The 16,080-nt window shown below is 37.6% G+C and overlaps 4 protein-coding genes across 4 annotated transcripts; all 4 read right to left on the bottom strand.

Moving 5' to 3' along the window:
* Nucleotides 1-12,110: 12,110 nt before the first annotated feature.
* LOC6652298 (glutathione S-transferase 1) lies at nt 12,111-12,876 on the bottom strand. The gene has a single exon (XM_002074718.4). It carries the CDS (start codon nt 12,820-12,822, stop codon nt 12,160-12,162), a length of 663 nt encoding a protein of 220 aa, XP_002074754.1. The 5' UTR covers nt 12,823-12,876; the 3' UTR covers nt 12,111-12,159.
* LOC6652299 (glutathione S-transferase 1) lies at nt 12,819-13,714 on the bottom strand. The gene has a single exon (XM_002074719.4). The coding sequence runs from the start codon at nt 13,712-13,714 to the stop codon at nt 13,046-13,048; it is 669 nt and encodes a 222-aa protein (XP_002074755.1). The 3' UTR covers nt 12,819-13,045.
* A 198-nt stretch (nt 13,715-13,912) lies between these two features.
* Nucleotides 13,913-14,611, bottom strand: LOC6652300 (glutathione S-transferase 1). Its single transcript, XM_002074720.4, has one exon. The coding sequence runs from the start codon at nt 14,564-14,566 to the stop codon at nt 13,913-13,915; it is 654 nt and encodes a 217-aa protein (XP_002074756.2). The 5' UTR covers nt 14,567-14,611.
* Nucleotides 14,612-14,740: 129 nt separating this feature from the next.
* LOC6652301 (glutathione S-transferase 1) lies at nt 14,741-15,571 on the bottom strand. Its single transcript, XM_002074721.4, has one exon. The coding sequence runs from the start codon at nt 15,488-15,490 to the stop codon at nt 14,819-14,821; it is 672 nt and encodes a 223-aa protein (XP_002074757.1). The 5' UTR covers nt 15,491-15,571; the 3' UTR covers nt 14,741-14,818.
* Nucleotides 15,572-16,080: the final 509 nt, after the last annotated feature.

The following is a 16,080-nucleotide window of genomic DNA, read 5'->3' as shown; positions in this document are numbered from 1 at the left end:
GTTTTACTCCGGCGAGTGATAAGCACGGAACAGTTAGTGAAAATTTTGTTACGGCATTTCGACGTTACTTTAATTGTGATGTGATATTTAATGAATCGTGGGCGCCAAATACAGTTTGCAGAGCTTGTTATGTCGGGTTAGTTAACTGGATGCATAAAACACAAAAAAAAAATGCCATTTGGTGTACCAATGATGTAGTACAATCCAGGAGAACGTGGCCCAAAAAATTGTTATGCTTGTGCCAACAATGTGACTGGACTTAACAAAAGAAAGGCGATAAACAAAGTCTACGTCTCCGTTCCGAGTACCAAAATATCCAGACACAGACAATGTTAGTTTTTACCCCGATGCGACTGTACTTGATGATTATTCCAAGTATATCCCAGAACCATCAGTAACAAATCATCCTTATAACACAAAGCAAGTTTGATGAAATGGTTGCAAAATTAGAGCTAACGCAGAGAAAATCAGAAGAGCCACAGCGTATCGAAATCGCAAGGAACACTTCAAAAAGTTTTTTACGGTGAACCAAGAAAATACTTTTGCCTAGTGTCACGATATTTTGTTTCTCATGAATGAAATAAGGTGCGCGCAATAAGTAAGTGGGACAAAGACTTATCACATTATTTTGTCCAAAATATGCAGTTTTTCGTTTTCTCTTTTCCTCCTATATTTCGGTTGCAGTGTGCTTAAGCGATGAGGAAAAAAGTGTGGAAAAGTACCGAAAGGCTTTCGCGCTGCACTTGCTTTTAGAAGCCAGTGTTAAGTTTCGCGAACGAAATAAGTAAGTGGGACAGATTTCTATGCTTTCATTTGTGCATAAGCGAACACGTGTTTTTTCATTTTCCGATTCTTAATTTTGCTTAAAATATTACAATTATTGAAATTAAGTAAGTTTGAGCTGAAATCCATGCTCGTTGCAATTTTTAATTAACTTTTTTTATAAAGAAATGGCTAGTTTTGCACGTTTATCCAGTGAGGAGCGTGGGAGAATCGTGGCACTGCGTGATGTGTGGATGTCCATTCGCAAAATTGCAGAAAATGTTGGAAGGAATAAAAACACAGTGGAAAAGTTACTGAAAGATCCGGAAAACTATGGAAAAAAACCCCGTTCTGGTCGTCCACCATTGATAGGCAGCAGGGACAAAAGGCAAATAAAAAATATGGCGGTGAAAGAAAATATCAGCGCATCCCAAATAAGAAATAAATTGTCTCTACCGATATCCACGAGACGTGTGCAGCAAGTCCTGCAGAGCTCCGAGAATGTTTCATATGAAAAAAAACTCCTCAAACCGGAACTACTGCCTAGGCATAAAACTGCTCGGTTACACTTCGCGAACAAATACAAATTTTGGGACGATGAGTGGAAAACAATTATATTCAGTGACGAGAAAAAGTTCAATTTAGATGGCCCTGATGGTTACCGCAATTATTATCGTGATGTACGTGCTCCAAAAAAAGTTCATATATCTAGAAATTTAATGGAGGGTCCTTGATGATATGGGCAGCGTTCTCATTTAATGGAAAGACTCCAATGTGCTTTATAAATCATAAAATGAATTCTGAAAATTATGTCCAGTTGTTGGAGACTATTTTAGAGCCATTTGGAGAGGATTATCACGGCGAGGATTGGATTTATCAACAGGATAATGCTCCCATCCACACATCGAACTTCACAAAAGCCTACTTTAAGAACTCGCAAATTCCAATTTTAGACTGGCCAGCACGCAGTCCGGACCTGAACCCGATAGAAAACCTTTGGGGCAGACAGATTATGAATTTGTCCCAGTTACTTATTTCGCTTGAAAATTTTTTGTTTTATTTTTTTCTAATATTATCTTAATTTTTTTTTTATTAAAATAGGTTAAAATATATTTCTAGTTTTATATATTTTGAAGAAAAATTTGTTTTGTTTAAATATAATATTTTGAATTCTCCGCAGACTTCTTCGAAGCTGGTTTTTCGAATTGGTAGACTCATTTGATTTGGAGAGTCAAGGAATAATTTTATTTCATCTTCTATACCAGCGTCATGAATATCGTTTGGCTGGAAGACTGTATATAGATGTTGAGCAAAAGCGTTTACTTTTTCTTTTTCAGATTTACACCATGTTCCGTTGATATCCTTGATAGGAACTTTCCTGATTGTTGGGCGTTTCAGATACTTCGTAGCTCTCCAGAGATTGTGTTCTTGATTCGGCGAATGTGGATCTAAGCTCTTTAGATACTCTGTTAGAGATTCTTGCTTTAACTCCAGTAATTTCTTTTTAAGATCTGACGCGGCTTTATTAAACAACGCTTTATCTATTGGACTTCTTGTCTCTTGCCATTTTTTCCTAAGCTTTCTTTTTTGTTTTATTTGACGTCTTACTTCATTTGGTACAGTAAAGTTGTTATTTTGAGTCTCATCGCTTGGGGGTGTACTCCAATAGCTGGCCTCATGAATCGCGTTTGTAAAATTTTCTACAGCAGTATCTATCTCTGATCCAGTTTTTAAAGAAATGTTTAGATCAATTTTTTGATCTAACAAGTATCTGAACTCAGCCACATCAGTTTTGCTTGTTATAATCTTGTATGGGCTTCTCGGATTTTTTTTGATTCGCGTACTATAAGCCATAATTATAGGCGAGTGATCAGAATTTAGGTCCAAACTCTCTGAGATAGCAAGATTTTGCTGTGGGATTCCATTATAAACGACAAAATCCATTAGGTCAGGAATTTTACTGGGATCAGTGGGCCAATATGTAGGTTTACCGGTTGATAAGACACTGAGGCCATTATTTCTCAAGCATTTATAGAGCTCCTTGCCTTTAGGGTTTGCCAGTCTCGAGCCCCACCAAGGGTGCTTCGCATTATAGTCTCCACCAGCAATAAACTTTGTTCCAAGTTTTATGAAGAACTGCTTGTAATCTATCTCTTTAACAATAAACCTTGGAGGGAAATATATAGCAGTAACAATTAAGTCAGCATGCATACATTTGACTTTGATACTGGCAGCTTGCAATGAGATCTCTCTTATGGGATCTAGAGTTTCATATATTATTCCATTTTTAACAATTAGTGCCGCCCCGCCTTGTGCTCTTCCAGATGGATGATTTGCACAGTAAATCTCATATCCTCTCAGTTTAAAAAAGGATTTGTTTGTAAAGTGAGTCTCAGATATCAACATTATATCAATATCATTTGACTTAATGAATAAGTTTATTTCATGAACGTGAAATAATTAATACTAAAAAGTCTCCCGGGTATGATCAGATTGATGGTATCACTGCAAAGAACTTGTCTCGTAAGTCGATTGAATTCCTGACACTTATTTATAACGCCATTCTTCGTCTTGAACACTACCCTAGCCAGTGGAAATGTGCTGAAATAATAATGATAGCCAAGCCGAATAAACCAGAAAACTGCGTTTCATCATACCGTCCCATTAGTCTGCTGGCTACTTTTTCCAAAGTATTTGAAAAAATACTGCTGAGAAGAATGTTGCCAGTGTTGGACGATCTTTCCATCATACCCGAACATCAGTTTGGGTTCAGAAAGCAGCATGGAACACATGAGCAATGCCATCGTTTAATTAATGTAATCACTAATGCTCTTGAAAATAAGGAATACTGCTCCGTAGTTTTCCTTGATGTACAGCAAGCGTTTGACCGAGTATGGCACGATGGCATTCTGTATAAAATAAAGAAATGGCTTCCTGCTCCTTACTATCTGTTATTAAAGTCTTATCTTGGCAATAGACATTTCTATGTTCGACAACAAGGAGAAATCTCTAACCTATGTACTATAAATGCAGGAGTTCCCCAAGGAAGTGTTTTAGGCCCTGTACTTTATACATTATTTACATCTGACTTGCCTATCGCATCTAATGTCAACGTGGCTACATATGCAGATGATACGGCGATAATCGCATCAAGCAGCATTCCTAACAGGACAACAGAATACCTACAAAGAGAAATTTGCCTAATAGAAAAATGGTTACACAAATGGAAAATCAAAGTTAACTCGCAAAAGTCTGTACAAGCAACATACTCCTTAAGACGAGGAAATTGTCCAAAAGTCTTACTAAACAATTGTGAAATCCCCCAAAGAGATTCAGTTAAATATCTTGGAATTCATATTGATCGAAGGTTAACCTGGAAGGCACATATCAAAGAAAAACAGAAGCAGTTGAATATTAAAACCAAAAAAATGTACTGGCTATTAGGACAAAAGTCTCAGCTTAACATTGAAAACAAAGTAAGACTTTACAAAGCAATATTAAAGCCTGTTTGGACTTATGCGCTACAACTTTGGGGAACCGCGAGCCAATCAAATATTGAAATTATGCAACGCTATCAATCGAAAACCCTACGCACAATCGTTAACGCACCTTGGTATGTTTCCAATGCTGAAATACATAAGGACCTTAATATACCATTTGTAAAGGATGAAATAGCAGAGTTTAGTGTTAGATATATTGACAGACTGCACAACCACCCAAACTCATTAGCTCTAAGTCTACTTAATAATATAACAACAAGAAGACTAAAAAGATTACATATATTAGATCTTCCAAATAGGATTTAACTTTTGTTTTATATATGTACATATACATAAATATAAATATATATACCTATAAATATAATACACATGTATAAATACTTAAGTAGATTTAATTACTCGTCTGTACAACTTAGAGTTTATATATAATAGTTGACTCAGTGGAGCCGACTATTCCTGTTATGTTTTTATGTATCTCCAAATTTACTGATTGTCCAAGGACAGATTGTAAATAAAAAGAATTGGTAAAAAAAAAAAAAAAAAAAAAAAAAAATATAATATTCGGTTCAGTTGTGAAAGATAACAACGCATTGTCCCATTTACTTATTGCGCGCACCTTACATAGGTGTTCAGTTCAGGCCAAACGATTGGAGACTATTTATTCAAAATTTAGCTTGAAAGCCGTACAGCTTAAGAAAACAATTCAAAGCCATCGATCCCCATTGTATATGGAACTGATACTATAGCGACGTTTGAAAAAATGAAATGGATTTTAAAATTGGTGGAATACAAAAAACACAATTGGCGTGTGTGTGGCGACTTGAAAGTCGTTGGCTACACTAAAAACATGTGTTTTTTATGCGATTGGGACACTCGGTTTAGGGGCGATCAGTACAAAAAAAAATTGTAAAATAGGAGCTGAAACTGAGAAAAAGGATGCCAACAGAATTCATAAATTCTCCCGAAAAAATCATTTTCCCTCCACTTCACAACAAACTCGGAATTGTCAAAAATTTCTTGATGCTTCTCGGTAGAAGAGACGCTGTCTTTTGCTGTTTACAGCAAATCTTTCAAAGGTTAGTGATGCAAAAATAAAAAATGGTAAGTAAAAATGGTAATAATGTTTTAGCCATTTTGAATGGTCCTGATCTTTAGACCAAGTTTTAGCTGGCGAAGAGTTCATGGCGTGGACGTCGATAAAGGAGACCATCGTTGGACTTTTAGGCAAAAATCGTTCACCTAATTGTGACGAGTCCGTAAAGAGAATGCATAATGCGTTTTCAAAAATTGGAGTCCACTGTCGCTGAAAATACATACACTTGCTTTACCACTATTTGGACTAATTTTGTCGACACCTGTCGACTGAATCAGATGAATTTGTGTTAAGGTATCAGGGAAAACGAGCTCCAGATGATATATTGGCCGAAATATGTTGGCGGACTAAGCAAATATTTCAAATCGAAGAAGATGAAAATCAAAGTGAAGAAGTGCAGGAAGATAAACGCAATGGAATAGAGTTATCCACGGACGAATCGGAAACCTTTGATCTTGGTAAAAGAAATGAACCACAACCAAAAAGAACTCGTTTCTAATTTGCCATATTTCTAAATAGATTTTTTGTTTTAAATTAATCTTATTATTATTCTCACAAAAAATATTTATAAATTAATATGTTTCCAAAACTACTCTAAAAAAAATGGCTTAATTGTAATTTTTTCTACAACTGTAGCTGAAAATGGCATTTTGGGTTATATAACATTCATAAAATGAATTTATTTAACCATTAACAATATTTCTACAATAAATGAGGATGATTTAGGTCGTATGCATGAAGAAGGAATCGATATATAAGTCATATTTAGCTCATATGACAAACTAAAAATACCCCCAAAATGAAAAATTTCAACTCGCTATAAAAAAGAAAAACGAGCTAACTTTGGAATACCCAAATAGGGTTTAGCTATTCAATAGATTTACTTTCAGAAAAAAAAGTTCCGATACGGGATGATTTTTGGTGTTGCAAAGTGTAATTGATCAGCCATGTCTGTCTGTCCGTCCGTACGTCTGGATCAACTCAAACTCCTCCTAGGCCGTAAGAGCTACAGAGCTGAAATTTTGCACGTAGGCTTGTACATAGTGCACAGGTTGTATAGATCGGATTCAGCCGGATGGGACAACTATATCATATAGCTCCCATACAAACGGCAAAGTCACGAACAGTGACTTTTCACAATAACTTCGTTATTATACCATACACCAATATGGTGAAATGGTATATTAAAGTCAAAGCCAAAATGTATGTAACAGGCAGAAGGAAGCTTCTCAGGCCCCATAAAGTATATATATTCTTGATCAGGATCACCAACCGAGTCGATCTAGCCATGTCCGTCCGTCCGTCTGTCCGTATGAACACCTAGAACTCGGAGACTGTAAAAGCTAGAGCCACCAAATTTGGTATGTAGTCTCGTGTAGTATGTAGAGTGATCAAGTTTATTTCAAATTTTTGCCACGCCCCTTTCCTCCCCCGCAATTTAAAAAAAGCGTTTATCTCAAAAACTATTCCAGCTAGAGACACCATATTTGGTATGTATATTTGCTTACTAAATGCACACATTTTATATGTATAAAAGATTTTGCCTCGCCCCTTTCCGCCCCCGAAATTTGAAAAACTCGATTATCTCCCGTAATTTTCTACCTTGTGCAATCACTGGCACTTTGGCACACTTAAATTTGATACTAATATCCAGCAAAACACCAAATTGAATCAAAATCGGACAAAAAACAGTCGAGTTATGCATAATAACGTTTTTCCATGAGGCCGGAGTTGGCCGTTGGCTGGTGGGGGCGCTAGGGTGCTCGTATGATTGAGTGAGCGAGATACTAAGATATGCTTGTAAAAAGCATGTGAAAATGCATTTGTTTAATAAAGTTAAAATATTTGCTTTACTGGTGTATGGTATACCTAAGTCGGCGAGACGACTTACTTACTTCATTTTTTGAGCTATTGTCGTGAAATTTAATATTGATGAGTTTATTACACATATAAATGTATCGGGTGACTATATCATGTAGTTCCCATAGGAACGATCGGTCAAAAACAGTGACTTTCTTGAATAACTTCGTTACTTTTGACGCGATTGCTTTCAAATTAAAAATTTGTTAGTTTAATATGTCTGTTAGTGACGGTGTCGACTTTGATAAAGATCGGGTGACTATATAATATAGCTCCCATAGGAAGAATCGGGGGAAATCAGTGACTTTGATCAATAACTTCGTTATTTCCTATGCTAAGATTGAAGGCTATTCTTTCGCCTTTTTAGATAAAACGTTTTTCCAAAGATTTACCGAAAAAAGTTACAAGGGTATACAAACTTTTACTCTTTAGCTTCTAAACGCATCTAATTGTAGGAGCATTCAATAATGAATTCTTCAAGCTTCATAATGAATATTCGCCAAGTTTGCTGGGTGTTTAAGAATAAACATCGTGTCCATCTGAAGCGGCTTCACCAAATCAGATACACTAAAGAAAATATAATACAACTGTACTTTGTCACAAACAACTAACCTAGCATATGACTAGAATTACAATCAGCCACACGTGTTGTGGGAAAAACACTTGTAATTGTAAACTAACCCAAAACGATCACAACGGCAGGATGTCAAGTGGCCGACGCCGTGCCTAAAATAATAATAATTTTTCAACCCCCGAATGCGTGGGTGTGAGTTGTACTAGAATAAGATCTACTTAAGAACAATTGTTACCTCCTAGAGCCTAAGATTTCCTATATAAACTCCGTACTTTAGTAAATAAAAGCAGTTCATATTTTGAATTCAACGAATGAAGATTGGGTTATTTTCCTTCTCCCGGATTCCCTATTCACTGGGTCTCCGTGTAATATTCAAGGTCAAAGTCAGAAGATATTTTAACAAGACTGATTTGGTATAATGGGTATACCAAGTCTAATTTTATCAAAATTAGGTTAAACCTGCAACCGTAAAAAGATTTTCCTTATTCTATATTTCATTTTAAAACGTTAGTTAACAAGTACACGTCAGCGATAATGCATCACATTTGCTATTTACTATAGATTGTCTTATGCATAACATGCAACGGGCAAAATAACGAGATATTTGGAGCACAACCGAGATTCACTACAACCGTTTTATCATCTATCCCAAATCAAAGGAGATTTTTATTATGCAGATCTTATATGCCAGAGACGTGGAAAACTGCCACATTGGATAATCTCTTATGGAACTTTCTCCAAATTACAAATATTGGCCAACAAATGATATATCTTTTTTTTTTTTTTTTAATAAATAATAAAGGCAAATGTTGCAAATAACTGTAGTATGTAAAGTACACATTTGGTCCCAGTTATGGGTCCGATTTTTTCCACTTAAGAAAGTTGACCCGTGAGAAGTCCCCTGTTTTACCTATCTTTATACTTTTTATACCATACACCCATAGGGTGAAATGGTATATTAAAGTCGCCAAAATGTATGTAACAAGCAGAAGGAAGCATCTCCGACCCCACAAAGTATATATATTCTTGATCAGGATCAAAAACCGAGTCGATCTAGCCATGTCCGTCTGTCCGTCCGTCCGTCCGTATGAACACCTAGATCTCGGAGAATATAAGAGCTAGAGCCACCAAATTTGGTATGCAGTCTCGTGTAGTATGTACGCTTATCGAGTTTGTTTCAAATTTTTGCCACGCCCCCTTTACATAAAACTGTTTTTCTCAAAAAGTGTGGCAGATAGAGACATCAAATTTGGGTTATATACTTGTTTAGTTAGCGCGCAGAAAATAATTGTTCCAACTTTTTGCCACGCCCCCTTCCGCCCCCGGAATTTACATAACTCTGATTTTCTTAAAAACTATGAAAGCTACCGACATTAAATTTGGTATGTAAGTTAGCTTAATAGACGCGCAGATATTGACTATTTAAAAATTTTGCCACGCCCATTTCCGCCCCCGAAAATTAAACAAAACTGATTTTCTCGAAAACTAACAAAGCTAAACTCACCAAATTTAGTATGTATATTGGCTTAGTATGCGCGCAGAATACATATATTTTAATATGTTGCCACGCCCACTTCCGCCTCCATAATTTAGAAAAAACCGATTGGCTCTTGCAATTTTTTGACCATCGTGATCAAATTTGGCAAACTAATAAATCTTATCTATTTCAACCAAACTACCAAATTTTATTGAAATCGGTCAAGAAACATACAAAATATGCGTATGAACGTATTTTGCTACGCGATCCATAAGGGCAGAATTGGCCGTTGGCTAGTGGCGGCGCTAGAGTGCTCGTGTGTTTGTAGAGTGAGCGAGATAGCAAACGGTATGAGGCATGTTAAAACAATTTAGTAGACATACATTTGGTTTTCGAAATTTTAAATATTTGTTTCACCTGGTGTATGGTATACCCAAGTCGGCGAGACGACTTACTTACTTCATTAAATTTGGGCAGATGTTTGTAACGCACAGAAGAAGGCGGCTCTGACTCCTTAAAGTATATATGCATATTATTGATCAGCGATGCGAGCCGAATCAATATATCCTGTCCGTCCGTCCAGGCGTCTGGATCAACGTAAACTCCTCCTAGACCTTTAAAGCTACAGAGTTGAAATTTTGTACGTAGGCCTCTATTTACTGTGGTTTCCATATATCTCATATTGAGCCAGATCGGACCACTATATCACCATCTGAACCTTTTGTGGTTATTGTATTTACATTCCTCTGCCTTTTCGGATACCTCTCCAATTGCTAAACACTGATATTCTACTAAATCCTTTCCGTGAGCCAAAATCCTCTGTACCGTTGGGGTAAATTTTTTTGCGGATAAAATTCAGTCAAAATTTTAGCTGTTTTTAAAACATTTTCGTATTTCCGTATCCGTGCTTTGGGCAGTAAACTTTCAGTCGCAGCTTCAGAGAGAATTCAGCTTGTATAATCTCCTTCCTGCTCTGTGTATCCTCTCGAGGTGTATTATCCGTTTTTGTTTCTCCTGGCCGAGGAAGTGTGTAAGCTAGCTTCAGGATAAATTCCATACACTTTATTCCGCAACGCGACGAAGAAATTCGATATTCGTTGCATATTCAGCCGTCTTAGGGGAAAATTTTGTAAATGTAAAATTATTATTGCCAAGGACTGCAAGGGTATATAAACTTCGGCATAGCCGATGTTAGCTTGTTTGATATTTTTTTTGCAAATTGGACACATGATCGTTGAGGAGGTGTTTGTAATTACATTAAACACTTTTTCATAAACTTAACCGTAAATGTTTTTCCACCCTTGGTTTGAAAAACAGCAGGTTTCAATTGGCTTCTTTGATTTCTTATGTCACCAACAGTTGAATTGATCAATTCCGAGGACTCCTTTGCATACTTGAAGAACATAAGCCGACAATAGTGGGTCGATGATAGTCTCCAATGTTCAGGAACTACAGAAGCCATGAACATGTTTTCATCAGAAATTGTTTCGCCTTCCTCTGTTTACTATCTGCTTGTGGGCACTTTGTCCAGATGATCCATCACATTTGTTGAGTAAAGTCAAATACTTTCAACAAGACGCCTCGCAGTGAGTTTTACTTCTACAGATACCTTCGTTATAGTTTTATTTGCAGGTACTGCTTCCGTTTTGGCATATCCAATTTTCTTGTATCCGGGAAGAACGTCGACGTTATCACTTTTTAAGAAGCTTCTTAAAATTTCGTATTCCTCCTTCGTCAATCCCAGGTCCAAAACGCCTCTTCCTGAGTGTACTTAGTGACAACTAAGTTTAATGGGGTTGGAATAAGTATATTAAAGGAAAGTTCCTTAATCCTATTTTGTGGAATAGGACTGGCGATCTTCACATTTTCGTAATGCTCGCCTCTTTGCTTAAATAACGTAATGTTTTTCTGAAATTACCGTTTTTTATGTTAAATTGATGTTAAACATGAAATTTACTGACATGTTCTAAAAACTTAAATATATATGTAATAAAATTTAAATTTAACAAATTTAAAAAATGCTTACTCTTCACCCTGTCTAACTTAAAAAAAACTATAAATTTGTCGTTTTCGTAAATCGGAATTTTCATTGATATTTCAAATTTAAAAATCCCTTTTCCCTTTCTAATGTTTTTAATTGTGATTACTTTGTTTACTGTGTTTAGTCGGATTGCGCTTTTAATAATTTTATTTTAAGAGTATGTTTGCCAGATCTAAGAGCAAACAACAAAGTTTTAATAGCGTTATCTTACACTTATCTTCATGGCTGATTTGTACTATATAGATAAGAAATACAACAAAACCACCTAATGTGACCGATAAGAAGTAATCAATTAAGTAGACTTACTGGCAAGTTTTTGTTTGGTAATATCAAGTAGAAGAGGGTGTTTATTTGCAAGTCATATGGACTTTGATTATGTTTATTAAAAGAGATAATCCTACTGACATTTGTATACATTAAGTCACTTTGGTAGCAAACAAAATGTTCCTATTAATAAAATACGCTTATTGATTCGCTAATCACAATGATGAATCCCCTTAAAAAACACATTATCTACGCTCCTGCACCGTAGTTTCATTAGTAAACTGATTGACATTACTCATTCCAGCTAAATGTCCAAATGTTTGTATATACACACCTGAATGTTTTGTGTATAGGCACACTATATAGTATATAGTTATAGTATATACATACATATACAAGCTTATGTATACATACATAGGTATTTTCAAAGACGTAGCTCAAATAAAGCTCTCTCTTAATTGTCTATTGAAACGACGAAGTTCGCCAAACCAAGTGTTTAAAACTCACAGACAAATGACTTAATTTATAGTCTACGTGTGTAAGTATCTAAATAGTGGATTTATTTTTAAATAATAACATTAACGCAAACTAAACAATGGTAATATTTTTGCTTTTGATCAAGCCCAGGAATTGTTCCAATCGCTTGCCATTCGCCTCCTCGTAGTAGGGCAACTGCTTGATGCGTTTCACCCATTCGGATAATTTTGGATATTTGCCGGCATCCAGTTCTAGGAAGGCAAACATGGTGGTCAAGACAGCAATGATATGGAAATCGGCTATCGTCAACTGTTTGGCAGCAATGTAATCGTTGGCTTTCAAGAAAAGTTCCAATGTGTCATAGACTTCGGTGAGGCCATCGATTTTCTCTTGGCTGACTTCGGTCTGATTCAAACGAAGTACGGGGAACAGAATGGCCCGTAGTTTGGTGCCCACCACACTGGAATCGTAGTGCAAACGTTGATCGACAATAGCCCGCGCCTGCAGATCCTTGGGATATAGTGAATCCGTTTTGCCATATTTGCTAACCAGATATGAATTGATGGCATGACTATCGTACACATAGAAGCCATCATCATCCAGTGTGGGCACAGTGTGTTGGGGATTCATTTTGAGAAACTCCGGTTTCAATTGCTCCTTGGCAAAGAGATTGACAATCTTATAATCGAAAGGCAATTCCAAGGCGTTGAGGGTCAGGAGGACAGAGCGCACCGGAGCACTACCGTCGATGCCGTACAGTGTTATTTTTCCCATGGTATGTGTCGTTGTTGCGGTTGTGGAATTAAGGGAGCTACTAGTTTAAGCTGTGAGCAAGCTTGGTGCTTTATATAGGAGACAAGCGGCTAATTTCTCTTCGATTCGGAAGAGAGCTTTTGCTGTGTTATGATGACAAGGCAATAAAAATCTAAAATGACGTGTCTCTTTGGTGTCGTGTGTTTTTTCTCTTCTGTTAGCCTGCGAAGCTTTTAATCTCTCTTTAGGCAACAATTGTGAAATTCTTTGACTTGAGTAGATCCACAAATTGCTTGGCCCCCTTGCCATTGGCCTCTTCGTAGTATGGCAACTCTTTTAGTCGCTCCAGCCAAGCGGCTATCTTCGGATACTTGGCCGTGTCCAACTCGAGGTAGACTCCAATCGAGGTTATGGTCGATACTACACTGAAATCAGCAATGGTCAAATGATCTCCGGCTATGTAATCTTGGCCCTCAAGGAAGGTTTCCACAAAATTGTAGACCTCATCGACATGATCCACCTTGGCCTGCTCGATTGTATTGGCTCCATAGAACAACAGAGGTCTGGTGATTCGTCTCAGAGCTCCCTCGAAAATGACTCCCGACTCGAAATGTAAACGCTGATCGACTTTGGCGCGTTGCAACAAATCACGAGGATAGAGCTCATCGGTGGCCGCATATTTCCTTACCAGATAGGCCATAATGGCATGCGAGTCCCACATATAGCTTTCATTGTCTTGTAACATGGGAACCGTGTGCTGGGGATTCTTCTTCATGTAGTCCTCGGTGAGATGTTCACTGGCAAACAGATTTACCTGGACATACTCAAAGGGTAGTTCCAAAGCTTTGAGTGTAAGCAGGCAGGCACGAGTCGGAGGACTGGCATCGAGGCCATAAAGCCATAATTTACCCATGACGATGACTAAACGTTAACTGAATGACATTGCCTCAAACCAAAGACCCTTTTATACTTGTCAAGTGGCAGGAAAAGTAACACTTGTCCCACAAAGGACACGTATGTGTAGTTAGTTAGTTTAGGGCATATTTAATCACACAAAGAACAGCAATTAAGTTAATGAGCTCTTCGCCCAATCATTTATTTATAATCAATTTTAAGTTGTCAATACTGGCTTCAATATTTTGATATACTTTTGGGCCCCCAAACCATTAGCCTCCTCATAGTAAGGCAGTTCCGAGATGCGTGCCAACCATTGCGTTGTTTTGGGATACCTCAGAGGATCCAAGTCTAAGACAGCTGCCAAAGAAGATACTGTGGCAGCACAGCAAAAGTCGGCCACAGTAAGACTATCACCTGTCACATAGGAATTATCAGCAATAAAATTTTCCAAGTGCTCGTAACCAGCTCGGACATTATCAACTTTCTCTTTCGGCACTATCGAAACGTTATTGTAGAAATACGGCACACTGATATTTCTTAAAGCCATGTACAGGATGGTGGCTTCAAAAAACATACGTTGATTAACAAGAGCCCGCTTGGCTAGATCCTTGGGATACAGCCCATCCGATTCGGCATACTTGTCCACCAGATAGCACACAATGGCATGCGAGTCCCAAATGCATAGACCATCGTCATCCAATAGAGGCACAGTATGCTGGGGGTTCTTCTTTAGATACGCCTCCGTGTGATGCTCACCCTGGAGTAAATTGACATTCTCATATTTGTAGGGCAAATTGAGAGCTTGCAGGACCAGCTGACAGGAACGTACAGGAGGACTTATGTCCATGCCATACAACACAATCGTCATAATAGTCGTCTCCTAGTGCTTCTCTTGGTGGGTTTTCAGATTCAACTAAATTGTCATAAGGTTATTTACAACTATTTGTACGAATTCATCTGCGAAAAGCTCGCCCAGAGTAAAGCTTTAAAAAACTCAATTAATTTCAATTGGTTTATTTACTTAATATTTTGTTTGTATTATAATATTAAATGTATGTTCATATGTTTGTATGTATGTGTGTATGTATGTGTGGTAGGTAATTATGGGTTGGATAGTAATTTAATCTCCCAATTTGGTCCACTGACTTCTTAGGTAATCGCAATATTCTTTGGCTGGTCCACTGTTGATCGCATCGAAGTAAGGAACCTCCTGCTTAATGCGTTCCAGCCAAGCCAAAACCTTTGGATACTTCCCAGGATCAATATCAACAATCGCTGGCAACGAAGTGACCATGGTGGCGCAACTGAAATCGGCCAGGGTTAGCGAGTTACCCGCAATGTGGGTATCACTAAGCAAAACTTCAGTTAGGCGCAGAGCCTCCTGGACAGCATCTAGCTTTTCTTGTGGCACCACCGTGACTCCAGCACGCCAGAAGGGTCCACTTACAGCGGCCAGAGAAGAAAATAACACAGTGGCGTCGAAATATAAGCGTTGATTTATCACCGCCCTCTTGACCGCATCTTTCGGATAGAGCTCATCATCCGATTTGCCATATTTATCCACCAGATAGGTGATCACGGCATGCGACTCCCAAATAATGAACCCATTGTCATCCAGCACAGGCACCGTATGCTGCGGATTCATTTTCAGGAAGTCCTCTTTCAAATGCTCGCCAGCCGACAGATTCACCTGCTTGTACTCATAATCCAGATTGAGAGCCTTCAGTGTCAGTTTGGCAGCCCTGACACAAGGACTCAGATCCACTCCGTACAATATAATTTTAGAAGGCATTTTTCGTGAATTTGATTAGCTTCCCTTCCGGTTTCTTCTGTTCACTCCAACACTTTGGCTTTGACTGCTTTCGTTTCTCTGAAAATGTTTGTTTTTCAGTCTGATATATATGTAGAGACGATATGCTTGTTTGTATGTGTGACAGCAGCTTTGATTAGATTTGTACATCGGTTTGTTTTGCTAACCAAAAAGCTCCAAAGCTTTTCTGAGATCACATTGGGGGGTCTAAAGTTTCATGTGGCGTTCTTTCATCAGAACAATTGTTTATTGAGTAAGCTTTATGTGAGAGCTCAGCATTGATTTCAAATTTCATAGAATTATGAAACCCACACTTCCTATACCCTTCCTTGTGCTCACACATAGAACAATGTGTAATAGAAATTTCTAGCAAATACAGAGCAACACTTCAATGGAAAAAATATATTTACTTAATCTGATCGACTTTTTTGTAGGCAGTAACCTCGAATCGACAATTGGTAAGAATATAGAAACTTCATTGGAAATTCATTTTCAATCTGGCATTCAAATATCCAGCGAGATGGTTTCGAGTGGGTCTAGTTATTAAACTTCACTTTAAAAATAAAATGAAG

The sequence above is a fragment of the Drosophila willistoni genome, assembly GCF_018902025.1.
Source record: "Drosophila willistoni isolate 14030-0811.24 chromosome 2L unlocalized genomic scaffold, UCI_dwil_1.1 Seg168, whole genome shotgun sequence".
NCBI lineage: Eukaryota > Metazoa > Arthropoda > Insecta > Diptera > Drosophilidae > Drosophila > Drosophila willistoni.
Note: the sequence above shows the minus strand (reverse complement) of the source record. Positions and strands in the feature narration are given on the sequence as shown.